Source organism: Falco biarmicus, chromosome 8 (assembly GCF_023638135.1).
Source record: "Falco biarmicus isolate bFalBia1 chromosome 8, bFalBia1.pri, whole genome shotgun sequence".
Taxonomy (NCBI): Eukaryota; Metazoa; Chordata; class Aves; order Falconiformes; family Falconidae; genus Falco; species Falco biarmicus.
The window spans coordinates 6627154-6643780 of record NC_079295.1 but is presented as its reverse complement, the minus strand read 5'-3'; the positions used below and the strand labels follow the sequence as shown (position 1 = coordinate 6643780).

The following is a 16627-nucleotide window of genomic DNA, read 5'->3' as shown; positions in this document are numbered from 1 at the left end:
TACGTGTTAAGGGTCCCCAGGGAATTGTTAGGGACAGTGCTTTGCTGTGGATGTCCACTCCAGGCCAAAGCTGCAAGAGGGTGTGAAGAACAGCTCGGGACGAACTGGGAGAATGCCAGTGAGTTTCAGCTTTGGGCTGCAAGGACCCATAGCACACCCGCTCTGCTCCCACCGCTCCATCCCAGCCTTCCCACCCCTTTCCCTCGACCTTTTGTCAGTGGGAGCAGAGCGGTTTGACAAAGCCAATGAAATAAGAGAAAAGAGCAGCCTGACGAGGGCCTTGTGCAATACAAAAGGAAAAATGACTACAACTCATCTCACTCAAGCACACTTCCTTCCCCCAGATCTGCAACCGGCAATGCTGGCAGGAAGCCCCACCAGCTTTCCCAGCTTCATGTGTCCCAGCCTACCCGGGCCAGGGCTGGGAGCTGCTCTGCAGCATCCAGCTGTAGCCACCTGGGCTTTCCAAGCACGCTGTGCTGGGCACCCCAGCTCCCAGCAGGCTCATCCCTGGGCTTGATCCCCGCCGTGTCCCACGCCAGCCAGGCCATAGCTGCTGCAGCGCTCCCATCCTGCTGCAAGCGTCGCTTTGATGCTTTCTCACTACACCCAGTGCCTGGCTGTGATGAAACCAGGCCAGAGCTCTGTTGTCATCTGTAATAAACACGCTAACCCATGGAACATTCATCAGGGCTCAGAATTTTTCTGCTAGTTTTCTGCTAATTTTTCTGCTGATTTTCTTTGCTTGCTGCAAAAATAAACCTGGCTCCATAAGCGTGAGACAGCAGCAGGTGAACTGCATTGATGTCTTTTAATGTATTATGGCCACTCAACATTGGCTAGCTGGAAGGGGAACCTATAAAGCAATTAACAAAAACTTCACATTAATTATCTTTTTTAAAAAGCTACAATCCTGTATATTTTCTAAATTACTTCTATTTTTTACTTTAATGCCCTGAGGAGATTAAGAGATATTTGCCAGGAGCCGGCTCCTCTCTGCTCAGGGAAATACTGTTTGCGGGTAGGAGGAGTTATTGCAGTCTGCACAACAAAATTTGAAGGCTGCTTCAAAAAACAAACCACACAGCTGTGCCATAGTGAGAATGGTGCTGGCATCCTCTGCCAAGCGAGGAGGCCTCCCTACCCCAGCAGCGAGCCCAACACAGAGCCTGGGGGGAGCCAGCTCCCCTTCTCCGCACCCAGGGGCTACCCATAACTCCCAAAGGAACCAGTTTCCCCCCCTGCCAGCTTAATTTGCTCACTGGGGGACTGAGCCAGGCCCTGGCAGTTCTGTGAAAGGTTAAAAGTGGGGCAAAAAGGGCAAGTTTTGGATAGAGTCCCTACCACAGGTGCAGCGGGAGGGTTGCAGACCCCAGGGTGTGGCCCAGGGGGGAGATGAGCCCCAGCCCTGCAGGGTGGGATGCTTCGGCAGGGCTTTGGCCAGCCTGAGTGGGGCTGATTGGGTTGGGCGGGGAACGCCCTCACACGGTCACCGCTCCAACTTCCTTCTTTCTGCCCCAGCCGACTGTACGACAGAAGTAGGAAGGAAGGATTGGGGTGCATCGCAAGGCTCCGGATGCCCAGCTGCTTTTCCCAGCCAAGCCTGAGAAGCTGAGACCATCCTCGTCCCAGCCCCAGCACGGGACGGAAGAGAGGGCTTGATGCGAGGCAAGTACAGCATCTCCATTTTCTTTGCTTCTGTTCCTCCTTTCTAAGGGGGAAGCAGCCCGGGCGACAAGGTGGTTTTGTAACTCTGGTGTTTCCAGTGAATTTGTTTTATAATTCCTGATCTAAGCTCTGGCTGCTCAAGTCTTTAGACAGGTTTCAGGCAGCTTGGCGCAGTGTCCTTGCCACATGCAGCACACCATGGCTGTCAGCCTACGCAGCCTTTGCAGGGGCAGCTTGCCTGGTCTGTAATGGCTTTGCTTTGGGAGTTAGGATTAAGCTTGGAACTGCACGTGGTTATCAGGGGGAAGGTGTCAGACCCCCCCAAAATACCTTTTGTCGCCACCCTGCAGGCCTGGAGGGCAGAGCAGAGAGGGTGCAGTGTGCTCCCCCTGCACCCTGGCTCATGGCGCTGGGAGCGCAGCCATGTCTGGGTGCCCGCCGGCAGCACCAGGCAAGCGCCAGGGCAGGGGGGCTGTGTCGGCTCCCCTCCTGGGACCCCCCTCTTCCTCATGGGATCCTGTACAAGCACCCGCCGCCGGCTGCAGGATGTGATGGTGCGGAGGGGAAGGGGGAGCTGGCATGGTGGCGTGGCGAGAGACTGGGGGGATGGCTGCCAAGGGGGGGCTTAGTGGGGTGCCACTGCCAGCATGCTGGCACAGGGACCTCCCTGGAGGTCTCAGCACCCTGTGGGCCTAGGAGAAGAGCTGGGAGAGGGAGTGAGAGCCTCGCTGTTCTCATCTATCTATCTGTGTGCTGTACACATCAAATACTCTGCTGATGACCATTGAAAACGCCTGGCAGTGGCAGGCACGGCAGCAGTGGCTGCGGGCAAGCTAACCCCAGATAAAGGAGGCCCTTCCCAAAGTCTCTGTGGCTTTTGGATGCAGGCAAAATGCAGGGCACACCCCAAGTGAAAGGGAAAGCAGCCTGATACCTGTTTCCAATGCTTTTTCGAATGCCACAGCCCCGGCTCCGTGCCGCCCAAGCAGGTGAAAAGCAAACACATGAACACTTGCAGAGGCGTCATGCTCTGCGGCCGGCGTGGATGCCTGTATGTGGCTTCTGCAAGGTGTGGGAAGGCTGTAAATGGTGCGTTTTGCTGTTATGGCTGTCACATCCTGCTTCACACAGTGGTTTTGCGCTTTTTCTGTCCTCATCTCGGTCCTGTTTCAATCGCAACAGATCTCAGCATGCTGGAGAGCACAGTGCAGGGTGATTTATTTTCTCAGAGAAAGACGTAGTCGAGTTGCCACGAGGATGGTGGTGAGAAGGGGTCCCTCCTTTGCTCCCACGAAGCAGGAGCTCTGCCAGCTTCAGGGGACAGGCTGTGGGCAGGTCTCTGCTCAGGCCAGGGACTCTGTCCTGCATCTCTGCCAACCCAGCAGCCATCACAGCATCCCTGCTGGGTTCAGCCAAGGGGTGATGCCCACTGGAGATGAGACATAAGAAATGGCTTCTCTGCTCTTAAAACCCCCAGACTACCCAGGGCAGGGCAGCTGGCAGGGCTGCCCCTTGCTACTCAAATAGGGCTCTCACCCAGGGAGACCCAACAGCACAAACCCCCACCCTCCCGGGACAGGGTGAGGGTCCCACAGGTGCCCAGGGACTTTGGCGCTCAGAGCCAAATAGGTGCCACAGAGCAGGGGCTTGGTGCGCATGGGGGAATGCTCATCCCACACACCTGTCCTCTGCAGGTACTGGAGGCTTCTGGAAGGAAATATATATAAAATATATACTTATTTCCTATAATAGAACATAGGAAAAAATATATATTCCTTTTGTATCTATTAAAGTAATTATATATATTTATATATTTTTTATATTTTTCTGTTATTTATATATATATATATAAAAATACATATAGACTGAGTGTGTATACATATATCCTGAGTGTGATACTCTGCACAGAGGGCGTTTTAGCCAGCAGAAAGCCCTGCATATGGCTGTGTGCCTTGATGGGAGCTACTTGCATCACACAACCAAACAATAGAAGAAATGGCCACAAGCCAAGGGACATCCAGACTCCCGTCCTTGCTGTACCCTGCTCCTCTCATTTACCACCCAAGCATGGGGGCTGGGGCAGCCCAGAGCTGGGGGGGAAGGAGCAGCACTGCTGGGTGTGATACCCGGCGTCTCTGTCACGGCGTGATGGTGACGCAGCACCGGGGATGCTTGGGAGCGTGGAGGAAGCACCCAGGGGCACCAAGGTGGAGGCATTGACACTAGTGGCACCTCACCATTATGGTGCAGATGGTGCAGATGGATGGTGCAGATGCCTCAGGAGTCCTCCCAGGATGCTGGGCACCAGAGCATGTCCTCCCATTTTGCAGGAAAACAGATGTTTAGCAAAGCACTGTAAGGGCAGTTGAGGCTAACAGGCTGTGCTGTTGAACACTCATCTTATTTATAGCAACGAGACCTCTGCTAGCATCAAAACTTCCCCTTCTGCCCTATTTATAAATCGCAGCTCACCCCTCCATGCTGCACAGCAGCCTGTCCATCCCACTGACATCCCCAGCACCCTGAGGAACTGGCATGCCCCAGCTCTGCTCCCTGCTCACACGTGGGACAGCACTCAGGCGTTCCCTCGTGCACCTTCCCCGAGGCTGCCTTCACCTTCCCTGGCTCGCAGACCCTTCAGGAGCATCTTGCCCTGCCAGAGCCATGCCAAGGATACAGCATACAGCAGGCGAGAGTTGCTCCATGGATGGAGTGCCCTGGTGGCTTCTGCAAAGGGCTCCTGGTGAAGAAAAGCCCTGGTTCCGAGCCACCCAAGGCATGTGGTGAGGAGATCAGTGCTCAGGGCCCAGGGGGACCCCACTCCTGGGGTGCAGTCTTCTCCCCGCGATGCCACCGTGCAGCCCTGGCCAGGGAGCAGAGCCCGGTGGCAGCACACCCTGTCCCTAGCCAGGGCGCTCGCTCTCAGCACCTCGCTCCCCACCCCAGGATGGAGGTGGTTGTAAAGCTCTGCACTTATGCTCCTTCACACCCGGGCAGGAGGATGGACTGCGTGCATCTCTCTGCATACCTTAATTTATGGAAAAAAGGAAAAAGACACCCCAACATCCCAGGCAGAACACACTCAGGAGAACAGCATCCAGGACTGGTGGTGGCAGTGCAAGTGTGGGACTGAGCGGAAGGGATCGTCAAGGCGGTTGGAGAAAACGCTGCTGAGGCTCATGTCTGGGCCCTGCTGATGCTGAGAGTCAGATTGAAAACCTGCTGTCCCCTCCTCCGAAAGCTGTAAGGAGTCAGCCAAAAGCAGAAGCCCCATTTGTTCTCTTGGGAAGTCGCCCTACATCATGTATACACTCATCCACTCACATAGCAGTGAAAAATTTCCCTCCACAGCAGAAGACAAGAAATGGTGAGCTTGCTTCTGCTCTCTCCCCTAGTGTGAGGGTGTGCCTTACATGCTCGCAACATGGGAAAAGAAACAACTTTGGGGATCAGAGAGACATCCAAATCCAGCCCATGAAACGGACCCTGCACTACATAACTCAATAGCAGCCAGAGCTGGAGGTCTGCCAAGGTTCCCACTTTAGTTCCGGGTTTTGGGAGCTTTTTTAAAACCTAGTTTTAATTGCAAACTTGCTTTATTTTATGAGATGCGCCTGTAAGCACAAACCTCTAACCTGCAGCCAGGATGAGAAGCTTTTAGAGCCTTGGTCCACCCCGTTGCTGCCCCACACCTTGGCATGGCAGTTGGAATTAAACACTTGGAAACATTGGGCAGGTGGGATGGCAGGAGCTCATCCAGCCTATGAGTTTGTGTGGGAACTTCTAGCTTGTAGAAGAGCTGGAGCCTAATTATGCATGTTTAGGGTGTCAGTCAGCTCCATGAAACGAAGGGCGGGAGGGGCTCTTCTCTCCTGCCAGCAGCAGAAACTCTTGCTGGACAAAATCCTGTTTCCCTGACCCCGTTTTTTTTGGAGGGTTTTGCAGAAATATGAGCTCAGACTATTTTCAGCATCCCTGGGGCACTACTAATTAACTAGACATGGGTGGCAAAGCAGATGCAAGCAGTGATCAATAACAAATGAAGCGCATAAGTACAGCTGAGAGTGCAGCAAATGTGGTCATGCTGGAGCCAGCTGTGCCTCGGAGTGCGATGCTGATCTTGGAGGACCTCTCAGGTCCTGGCACGGGTCACCAGATGCATCCTGGGCACAGGGCACCACAGACGAAATGAGAGTCATTTCCCAGAAAGGTGATCCCAGGAGTGTCCAGCAGGGATCTGGTGTCCACTCTGCCTTGATAAGGGCTTTTACTGTTAAGATTTATTTATTTCTTTATTAACTTTAAGAGTTTCTACCTGTTGTGTGCAAGCTCAAACAATGCTAGCACAATTTGGAGGTGGCAAAAATGTGTTGGGCCAGCTAAGCATGGCAAGCGTGTCTTACGCAGGCAGGGTTGTTGCAGCTGTGATGACTAAGAACTAACCAAAGCGGACTGTGGTGGTAGAGGGAGACGTCCAGAGGATGTCCTTGTGAAAAAGGGCTCTGTCCACCCACAACAGGATGGTTGTGGGCCAGACACAGCAGAGTGTGCTCTTGGGCCACGTCACCATGAGGGTTTGAGTAACTGCAGATGTGCCTCCTGTTGCCTGTGCAGCTTGCGGCCCAAGGCTGCAGACCTTCACACCCAGGTGGCCCCTGCCCAAATCACTGGTGGCAACCAGCCTTAGCTGTCCTGCCACATCCCCGACTCGGAATGACAGCTGGGCACCAAACCTCGCTGTGCTAATGTCACTGAAATGACACCTGTCAACATACCTAGACCTTTTTTGTGGCCTCGAGAGGAGACCGTACCTTCTTTCAAGGCTGACCACTGTCATCCTTTGCTTGTCTGGTATCTTGCAGACATTGGTGAGCCGAGAAAGGACATCCTGATGTCTCAGAAGGGGATCTAAACAGCCCTGCATACCAACCTGGCCACAGTGCCCTTTGAAGGTTTCCCATGTTTCTATTTCACTCTGAGCTGTTAACCTGGCAGGTTCACAGGAGGGGGTGATGGTGCTTGGTGAAGGTGGCAGGACCCAGGGGGTGGCTGGTTGCTTGCTCAGGGCAGCGTCAGAGCTGTTTCAAAACCGATGACCTTTTTTTCAGCTGTTGTGTCTAATACTGCTAAAAAGGGCAACGTTTGTTGTTGCTTCGAGCTTTCTTATTCCTTTTTCTTCTTCTTACAGATTCCTCTTTTCTCACTTCCCCATGTGTATCCGTGTTGCAAGGCCACTAGTCTGGTGCCTTTTCCTCCAGGGCTGTACCAGGGGCAAGGCGTTACGAGAAATGATGGTGTTAATGACCATGATCTCATTGACACCACAGGAAGAACACTGAAAGATTACTCCCGGAGAGTGATTTAGCCAACTTTACGGGTAGCATAAATTTCTGGGATCAGGAGATGTGCTTTGGGGCAAGAGGCGAGTAGTGTGAGCCACGAGAACAAGCACTGGGAGAACGTGCTTGTGAAGGACAGGGTCTCCATCATGCTCTGAAACGCTGGTGTAACCGAGGATAGCAAGCGCCTGTGGGGTTTGGGGTGCTGGGAGTCCTCCCCTGCAGGCTGGTAAGAAACACACAGCCACCTCCCCAGCCCTGGGCTCACAGCCCCCACCCATGGCATCACGTCCTGGCCCCCTCCCCTGAATCCACCACCCCCTCCTTCTTCCCCACCCTGCGCATTGTGCAAGAGCCAGCCTGGCGGTTGCCACACCAGCAGACTGGCCCTACCACGCGGTGCGAGCCAGCCTCTGCGCTCCCCTTGGTGACAGGACTGCGGCTGTCCTAGGGTGTCGGTCACCTGTGTTGGGATGTGGCATACCCTTGCTTGTTGGGATCCCTCAGCAGGAAATCTTAGATTAATTCTCTACATGAAATACTTCACTTCCTTGATGAATCAGTTAAATGTAAACCAAGTAGTAATAGACTTTTTTGCCATGTATCTAGCACACCATGCTAGTTAATCAATAGAAACGTTTTTCTGTTAATTTTTATTCCAGTTCCGTTCAAATATAGCTCAATGCAGAAGCTGAAAAAACTCACATCTAGTAAAAACTAAGTGCAGTTGTTGAGATTTTCCAGTGTCTCGTAGATACAATCTGTAGGTTGAAGAGCCTGGATAAATACTGCATCAAGCTTCGCAGCAGTTCAGCTGACCGCAGAGCAGTACAGTGCAAGTTCCGGCTCTGCTGACTTCCGTCTGTAGGCCAAAAGCTATATTTATTGGAAACCAACTTATTTTTGTAAGAGCACACAAGCACCCACCCTGAGTCAGCCCACGCACCCGGGGTGCCCTGCCCTGGCCCTGGCTGCCCGAGTCCCCTGGCTGCCATAGCGTCACCTCTCAGGCTCTGCCCACAGTGGGATGGCTGCAGGAAGGGCACGTCCCCCTGGGGCCACTGCCCTCTGCGGCCACTTTCTACAGGGTTCAAGGGCTTACCTTCCCTGTGGCTGCCGTGCTTCGGGTGGTCACAGGGATGCTTTTTGTCTTACAGAAAATGTTGCGTGACTGCTGCCTCCGGCTACCGGTGGTGACCTGCGTGCTGCTGCTGGTGGTGACAGGTGAGCCAGATGTGCCCTTCCTCCCAGCACCTTACGTGGGCTGTGAAATAGGGGGGGAACACAGATGCTGCCCAGCAGTAGGGGGAATGTGGCATTGAGAGGTGTGCAAGGGCTAGATCCTGCATTTCCCAGGAGCTGGAGCTAACTCAAGGCAGCCCAGCTGAGGGGCAGCAAGGCAGGTGAAGGACCCTGCCAGAGTCCCCAGCCTGGGTTTTATAGGCAGGGTCGGCTCGGGGTGTCAGAGCATCCCGTGGCTGCTGTTGCTGCACACCGGCCTCCCCCGAGCACCTCCCATACCAACTCTGTCTTCTCTCCATTTCAGCCTTTGCCATGGAGTGCCCCAAGATCAAGGTGGGGACGTGCAAGGACTGCATCCAGTCTGGTCCCGGCTGTGCCTGGTGCAAGGAGCCGGTAGGTCCATGCAGCCTCTGGTGCTGTCAGTCCCCAGCAGCCGGCTAACAAGCAGCAGGATGGTCACCCTGCCCACCCGGCTCTGCCTGCGGTGGAGGGGGAAGACTGTATCTGGGGAGGGTTTCATGTCCTACATGGTGGATGGGGCCAGGAAGGAACTGTCAGACAGCACCCTTCAACCTTCCTTTCTCCATCAATACCCTAGAGATCTGGTTTGGGACCTGGGTCATCTTGTAATGAGCTCATTCACATCCTACTCCTCTGATATTTTCCCTGCTGGTGTTGCAACACGCAGAGTTTCACCAAAGCCGGTGAGCCAGACTCCATCCGCTGTGACACCGTCGAGCAGCTGCAGCAGAAGGGATGCCCACCCAACAAGATAGAGTTTCCAGCCAACGTTATTACAAGAACACAGGACAGTCCCTTGAGCAACGACATACAGCTGACTCCCCAGGAGGTGCACCTGAAACTGAGGATAGGTACAGTCTGCCTGGCGTTCCCGGTTCCTCTCACCCGCAGGTTCAGGTTCAGCTGGGACGCAGCAGCATGTCACAGCCCACCTTCCTTCCCATTTTCTTTAGAAAAAGAGGAGGATCCCAGCTGGGGGTGGGCTATGGGGTAAGGTGTGAAGCTGGTTCTGACATCCCTGTCCCGCAGACCAGCCTGCTATATTTGAGGTGAAGTTTCGCCGCGCCACGGGGTACCCCATTGATCTCTACTACCTCATGGACCTCTCCTACTCCATGTTGGATGACCTGGAGAAGGTGAAGAAGCTGGGAGGGGAGCTGCTCAGGGCATTGGAGAGCACCACCCCTTCTCGCCGCATAGGTGAGCCTGCCTCCGGCATGGGACCCCAGCACAGCTGTTTGCTGCTGGGAAGAGCCACGGGGCTGGAGTGGGACACAGGCAGAGTCCTCTGCCAGACTGGAGAGTGTGCCAGGGCAGGGGATGTGAGCACATGGGGGCCAGCAGATTGTCCGTGCCATGTGCTATGGGCATGCTTGCTGGTTCTTGCCCCTGACACTGCAATCTTGGATGCCCTAGGGTTTGGCTCCTTTGTGGACAAGACAGTGCTGCCCTTCGTGAACACGCACCCCGAGAAGCTGCAGAACCCCTGCCCCAACAAGGACGAGAAATGCCAGCCTCCCTTCGCCTTCAAACACATCCTCTCGCTGACCGACAATGCCAAGCAGTTTGAGAGCGAAGTGGGGAAGCAGTTCATCTCGGGGAACCTGGATGCCCCGGAGGGGGGGCTGGACGCCATGATGCAGGCAGCAGTGTGCGGGGTGAGTCCCTGCATCTGTCCCGCTGCTGGCAGCTATGTGCAGGCATGAGGGCTGTGACCTGCGCTCACAGACTGTCCCTCAGGAGGAGGGTCAGCTCTCCAGGTGGGCTCTGGAAGCCCATCGTGGGTAAGTCCTGATTCAGCAGCAGGGCAGGTTACTCGGGGGGTGGGGTGGGTATGAGAGAGCATCTTACTCCAGAGCCTCCTGACCCTGCTCTCCCCCACGCCCCCTGCCCCACGCTGTGGCTGACACAAGACTTTGGCAAAGGCCGTACCATGCTCGCTGGCACTGTCCCCCCAGACCAGCCAGGTGTCCGTGCCACTTGCAGGACTTGATCGGCTGGCGCAACGTGACCCGCTTGCTGGTGTATGCTACTGATGATGGCTTCCACTTCGCTGGTGATGGCAAACTTGGGGCCATCCTGACCCCCAATGATGGCCAGTGCCACTTGGAGGACAACATGTACAAGAAGAGCAATGAGTTTGTAAGTACCCAGAGGCTGCTCAGCAACTCTACACCTTCAGTCTTGCTCCCCCAGGCAGACAAAAAAAAAGTCACATAAAAAGGCTGTGGCTGAGACCACAGTGTCACCGTAATTGCCATAATTTGGGCCATGAAACACAAACTGTCACCCTTCTGCTGGAGGGGGAGATCGTGCTGAGTGCGGCATCCCTCTCCCACCTAGGACTACCCGTCTGTTGGCCAGCTGGTCCAGAAACTTGCCGAAAACAACATTCAGCCCATTTTTGCTGTCACCAGTAAGGTGCTGGATGTTTACAAGGTAAGGAGACTTCAGATGGTCTAGGTGCCTCCTGTCCCTCCCCAGGAGGACAGAAACATCTGTGCGTGTCCCATGCCACTGCCCCCTGCTCTGCCGTCACACAGGGGATACCGCTCACCTCTTTGCTCTCCGTTGGCAGAAACTCAGCGAGATGATCCCAAAGTCGGCGGTGGGAGAGCTGAATGAGGACTCCAGCAACATCATTGAACTCATCCAGGTGGCCTACAATGTAAGTGCTGGAGGAGGCTGTGTTCCGCCTGTCTGGCAGGGCTCGGAGCAGGGAAAGGTTTCCATCCTCGCTGTCAGAGAGCAGTTGGGACCAGGGCTTTGAGTACAGGACATGCTGAGTCCCTCTGCCCACAACAAGCAAGAGGTTCCCACCTCTTCATTGCCATCTCCTGCCTTTCCAGAAGCACCCCATGCAGCTGAGACCCCAGCCAGGGGTGCTTCCTGCCCCTATCCCCTGGGCTGGAGGGAAGCCCTGACCTGCAACCCCACACCCCCTTGCTTTGGTCTCCTCTTGGACTGATGGTGCTTTCTCCACCATTTCCCTACAGAACCTCTCCTCGCGGATCATCCTGGACCACTCCACCCTGCCAGATGTCCTGGAGGTCAAATATGACTCCTTATGTAGTAAGGACAAGGTCACTTTGGATGAAGAAAGAGGGCAGTGCGACAATGTCAAGATCAATGATGAGGTTCGTTCCCCCATACCGGCAACACCCCACAGCTCGTAAGGTTCCTGCTGCCCATCCTGTTTAACGGCAGGAACCCAGACGGTTGTTCCAGGCTTTCTATTTGCATGGATTTCATGCCAAGAGCATGCAAAAATGCTGCGGGATGGGGGAATCCTCCATTGTGCTGGATGTGTGTGCGCTCAGCCTGGGGCCACCTTCCAATTGCTGAAGTTAACCTGATGGCATCTGGCCCTTCTTTTTTTCTACTGCACTTTCTAGATTGTCTTCAAAGTGAAGGTCACAGCCAAGGAATGCATCAAAAGACAGTCCTTCACCATCCGGCCTCTGGGCTTCACAGACACCCTCACCGTCCACCTGGACAGCAACTGCGACTGCAACTGCAACGAACAGCCTGACCCGACCGCCTGCAGTGGGAAAGGCAGCGTCGTCTGTGGGATCTGCAGGTACCTGCTGTCTGCCCAAAACACTACTTCAAACACTGCCAGAGCTGGGGAGCTGCTGCGAGAGGGCCCTCAGGCTAAACCGAGGGCTTGACTCTGCAGCTTTGCACCAATTTTCTTATTCAGAGAGGTGGATTATGTCTGTGGAGGCAGGGGACACAATTAGCATTCTCTTATGTTGGTGGAGCCTCTGCTGCTTTCCTAAGGGCATCCACCCACCCATCTATCCAACTATGCACCCATCCATCCACCCACGCACCCATCCACCAACCCACCTACTGAGCAGACAGTTTTCTGCAGAAATCTCTCAAACCCCCACTTTCTGGTCTGCAGTTCACACAGGTCTTAAAGTGCAGTTATTGCTTCATGGACCCTCGGTGACAGGAAAACACTGGGTTTCCTCAGGAAATATTCTGATCTCCTTGGCAAGGGTTTGAAAATCATAAGTGTAACAATAATTTCCGGGCAACCGTTTGGTGTTGTAAATACGACTGGGGGAAAACCAGCATTTCTCAGGTTTCCTCCCAGTCGGTCACCCTTCTGCAGCATGGAGTTAGCACCAACACGTTGTGGTTGGGTTTCGGTGAGGCTGTCCCACATCTGCTCCACTTCGGCTGAGGTCTGGGCTGTTCGCGTGCCCCACAGCACTTCTAGCGGCTGCTGACCTGGGCTCGCTTCTCTCTGTCTGCAGCTGCAATTCGGGATACACGGGGAAGAACTGCGAGTGTGACACCAAAGGCAAGAGCAGCAAGGAGCTGGAGAGCAGCTGTCGGAAGGACAACAGCTCAGTCATCTGCTCGGGGCTGGGGGACTGCGTGTGTGGGCAGTGCATCTGCCACACCAGCGACACGCCCAACAAGCATATCTATGGCACCTTCTGCGAGTGCAACAACGTGAACTGCGAGTTCTACAATGGTGCCCCTTGCGGCGGCAGAGGTCTGCATGATGGGGTCTCCACCGGGGCATGGTTTAAAAAGGTTAAATCCCCAGGGAGATGCTGCATTTCCCTGGCAAAACCCAAGAAGCGGGTGGGTTTGAGGGTGCTGGGCCCCACCGCACTAGCCTGCAGGACATCCTTGGTCATCCCACGGAGGGTGGCACGGGGAGCATGGGGTGGGGGGTGTTTTCCAAGCATGGGCAGAGGGTGATGACCTGGCTGTCTGTAGGATCCTGATCTGAAAGATGTTTCCCCACAGAACGCGGGTTATGCGACTGTGGGGTGTGCAAGTGCATGGCCGAGTACCAGGGCAGCGCCTGCCAGTGCAAGAAATCAACAGAGGGATGCCTGAACATCCGCCGCAACGAGTGCAGCCACCGCGGGACCTGCCACTGCAACCGCTGCCAGTGCCAGGAGGGATACCAGCCCCCCTTCTGCCAGGAATGCCCCGTCTGCCCCTCGCCCTGCGGCAGATACGTGTGAGTGATGCGCACGGAGATGGCACGGGGGTCTGCGGGGATGCCCCCCACCTCCCGGGCGGGTGCAGGCGAGCCCTGCCTGTGGCCAAAGCCAGGCGAGAGGACCTCTGCCCCTGCAGAGGTGAGCTGTGTCTGCCTGTTTTGCAGCTCCTGCGTGGAGTGCAAGGCCTTCCAGAGTGGCCCCTTCGAGAAGAACTGCTCCCAGGCCTGCCCCAACATCCATGTCACCGAGGAGCTGACGGAGGTGAGCAGGCAGTGCAGGGAGAAGGACTCTCAGAACTGCTGGATCTCCTTCCACATGTTCCAGGAGGATGGTGACGAGATATACACTGTCACTGTCAATCCTGAAAAAGGTACCCCAGGCCTGCTCCTCTTGCCCCGCTGCAGGCAGGCTGCCAGCTCTGCCACGGCAGCCTCGCCGGGGGCCGCAGCCGGACACATCTCTCTGCCTGCCCCACAGAGTGCCCAGAGCCTCCCAACATTGCGCTGATCGTGGGCGGCACCGTCGCCGGCGTGGCCCTCATCGGCCTGCTGCTCCTGCTGATCTGGAAGCTCCTGACAGAGCTGTTTGACCGCCGGGAATACCGCCGGTTTGAGAAGGAGAAGTCCAAGGCCAAGTGGAACGATGTAAGAGAGCCCGTCCATGGCACTGGAGCGTGCCAGGATGCTCATGTACATGTGGTGGGGACACCTGGAGGGGACAGCCTCTCCAGAGGCAGCCGTGGCAGGCTGAGCTGTCCCCACCAGCTGCTTTCACAGCCTGGCTGGGTTTTGCAGGGGGCTGAAGCAGCCTGTGGGCTTTTCTGCCAACGCTGTCTGCGCTGCTGACGCTGGGAGGGGTGAGGTGGGTAACTGCTGGAAACCCGATACAGCACAACAATGTGGGCCTGTCACCTCTCTCCCTCCAGGCTGATAACCCCCTCTTCAAGAGTGCCACCACCACGGTCATGAACCCCAGGTTTAATGGGCAATGAAGCAGTGACACCTGGCAGCGCTAGGACCTGCCATTAAACAAGGAAATGCCAAGCTACAGAAATCCCAAACTAAGGCTCCCACCTCCTCTCCTTTACCCTGTTGGTTTTTTCTCCTTCTTCCAAGAGGCCGCCAGCACATCAGGTGCTGGCTTAGGGGCTGCACCACGCCTGACTCCTGGCACAGTGCTCAGCGGTTGGGTTAGCGGAGCTGAGAGAAGGGAACAGACACAGCTTCACCATGGATGGGACTGCAGAGCAGGGCACACCCAACAGCTCCTGTACTGGTTGCTGACCATCTCAGCTCCTGGTGCTAACTTTGCCTTCTGGCAGGAGGCTCGGACACCAAGCCCCAAAAACGGCTGAGTGCACAGGGTGCTTCCAGTTTTCATTTGGAGCGGGGATTTCAAAGCTGCCATTTCCCTCCTGCTCTAGCAGGATCTGCTCCCAGGCTGCTCAATGCCTTCCCTGCTGCACTGGTTTCCACCACTATGTTTGCACTAGTTTCTCAAGCCAAGTTGGATGTGGAGGGCCCTGCAGGCTGGTGGTCTGCTCTGGAGGTTGCAGTGAGCACTTGTACCCGAAGATAAAGAGCAGCTGAGGAACAGGCACTGAATCTTTTTTTCCAAGCCATCAGCTGATTCCTGGTGTCACTGCCCTTTCAGACCTACCTCGGGCAAGGTTCTTCTTGGGCTACTGCAAGCTTGCTTACCTCTACCTTGAGCCTTCTGCATGACAAGGAGCCAAAGGAGCAATTGTTTGGACTCTGAGATGTCGGCACCAAGCACGTGAAACTGCCTGCTGCTCAGAGCTGGGCCACAGCTCCTTCCACCACCCCCAGAGTGAGAGCTTTTTCCTGCTCTGCGAGCACTCAGACATGCCGAGGGCCAGGTATGCAAAAGGCCTGGCAATACTGGAGCATCTCCGGCTCAGCACTTTTCCAGACCGTGCACAGCAGCTAATTGCTCTTACACTGTGGAGTCATTGCCATGAAATAGCGGTACAATTCCATATTAGCTTTAAGTTTGGGAATAATTTGCAAATAGCTGTATTATGTCAACCTTCATTTGCTCTCTGAACAGGTTTAGCATCAATAAAAATTAATATATAAAGTAAATACATCTGGCCTACTTAGAATCAGGTGCAAGAGCAGCAGCTGAAGTGTTTGTTGGAGAAATTACAGCAAGATCCTGGCATTGCTGCCAGCATCTCCCACAGGTACAGTGCCTAGGAAAAATGCTGGCCAGAGAAACAAACAGTCTTCTACACTAATTTGCCGTTTACGTCCTGAAAAGTGCTCCTCTGCAAGCCAAAAATTACTCACAAAATGATGCAAACCAATTCTTGTCCCTGCCCATCTGCTGGCAGATAAACCTTACAGAACAGTGGCTGCACCGTGTCAGGTCAGGGGTTAATCTGGGCCATTTTGCTGTTTTTCAAGAGTGACTGTGAGGGTCTAGGGCAAGCTAAGAAGAAGGAAAGCGTGTCTGATGCTCCCCCCAGTACTGTCCTAGCCTGCAGCTATTTTTTGGCTCAAGGACCCCCAACTCAGTGTAGGTCCTGTGCATTCCCTGGCCAGCTGCACAAGGACACCAGCGGCACCCGTTAAGGGCTGTGGGTCTTGAATGCAATGCCCACCACCAGGGACCCAGGCAGGGGTCGTTGTTAGTCTCTTCATCTTCAAGTATCTCCCCTGTCAGCAGCTCCAGGTCTTACTGCTGGTGTAGCACGTGCAGTACAAGGACAACCCCATACATGCTTCGGAGGACAATCAGAGAAAACTGATGAGGGATCCAGAGTTCTTCAAAAAGAAATATGGTCAGTAGTTGCATTAGACAGAAGTATATGCTAGGACACGTGCAAGAGCCCAGAGGGAAAACAGTGAGCTAGGAGGGTCCTTCAGGCACTTGGTCTTGCTTTAGCCCAAAGGCTTGGTGGTCCCTCTGTGGAGACCCGCTTGCAAAAGTCAGAAGTATTTCTTAGCCAGGTGTGGAATGGCCCATTCTCCAGGCTTCAAGCACCGCCTCAGGGCAGCCTTTCTTAAAGCGGTTTCATTTCCACCAAGAGTAACTGAACTGTATTTTCTTTGACTTGGGGTGAGGAGGAAGCTGGCCGATTTCAAGTCAAGATGTTGACTTACTTTTCATAAGAGCAGAAGTCAGCAGTAGCAGCTGGGACACCCCAACCAGTTCAAGTGACCGTCCTGCCGGCTGGGAGGGTACACACTCCCCCCGTTACTGCACACAAAACCCGCACCCAGCCCATGACACACCACATCACTCGAGACAAGGCTGCTGGGATGAGACAGACATGCCTGAGCCCCTGCAGAGGCTCTCTGTGCCCCGATGGGCTCCTCTAGCCCAGGGAGAGGGACCACCACCACGCTCCCGAGG

At 54.8% G+C, this 16627-nt stretch overlaps 1 protein-coding gene across 2 annotated transcripts; it reads left to right on the top strand.

The window, feature by feature from the left end:
• Positions 1-1499: 1499 nt before the first annotated feature.
• On the top strand, positions 1500-15351 carry ITGB2 (integrin subunit beta 2). 2 transcript variants are annotated; one of them, XM_056349353.1, is made up of 16 exons: positions 1500-1668; positions 8165-8231; positions 8554-8642; positions 8938-9121; positions 9300-9470; positions 9687-9928; positions 10257-10412; positions 10614-10709; positions 10849-10938; positions 11267-11407; positions 11666-11850; positions 12539-12783; positions 13044-13263; positions 13411-13616; positions 13724-13890; positions 14172-15351. In XM_056349353.1, the coding sequence occupies exons 2-16, from the start codon at positions 8168-8170 to the stop codon at positions 14235-14237; spliced, it is 2322 nt and encodes a 773-aa protein (XP_056205328.1). In that variant the 5' UTR covers positions 1500-1668; positions 8165-8167; the 3' UTR covers positions 14238-15351. The 2 variants fall into 2 exon arrangements, with proteins under 2 accessions (XP_056205328.1, XP_056205329.1); XM_056349354.1 differs by lacking the exon at positions 1500-1668 and adding an exon at positions 6531-6620.
• The last annotated feature ends 1276 nt before the right edge of the window (positions 15352-16627 follow it).

Bases quoted from the DNA above. Each gene is read 5' to 3' on its own strand.
- ITGB2 (XM_056349353.1), top strand. From the start codon at position 8,168: ATGTTGCGTGACTGCTGCCTCCGGCTACCGGTGGTGACCTGCGTGCTG. The intron at 9,929-10,256 runs GTGAGTCCCTGC...TGCCACTTGCAG, and splicing joins TGCAGGCAGCAGTGTGCGGG to GACTTGATCGGCTGGCGCAA. The intron at 11,408-11,665 runs GTTCGTTCCCCC...TGCACTTTCTAG, and splicing joins ATGTCAAGATCAATGATGAG to ATTGTCTTCAAAGTGAAGGT.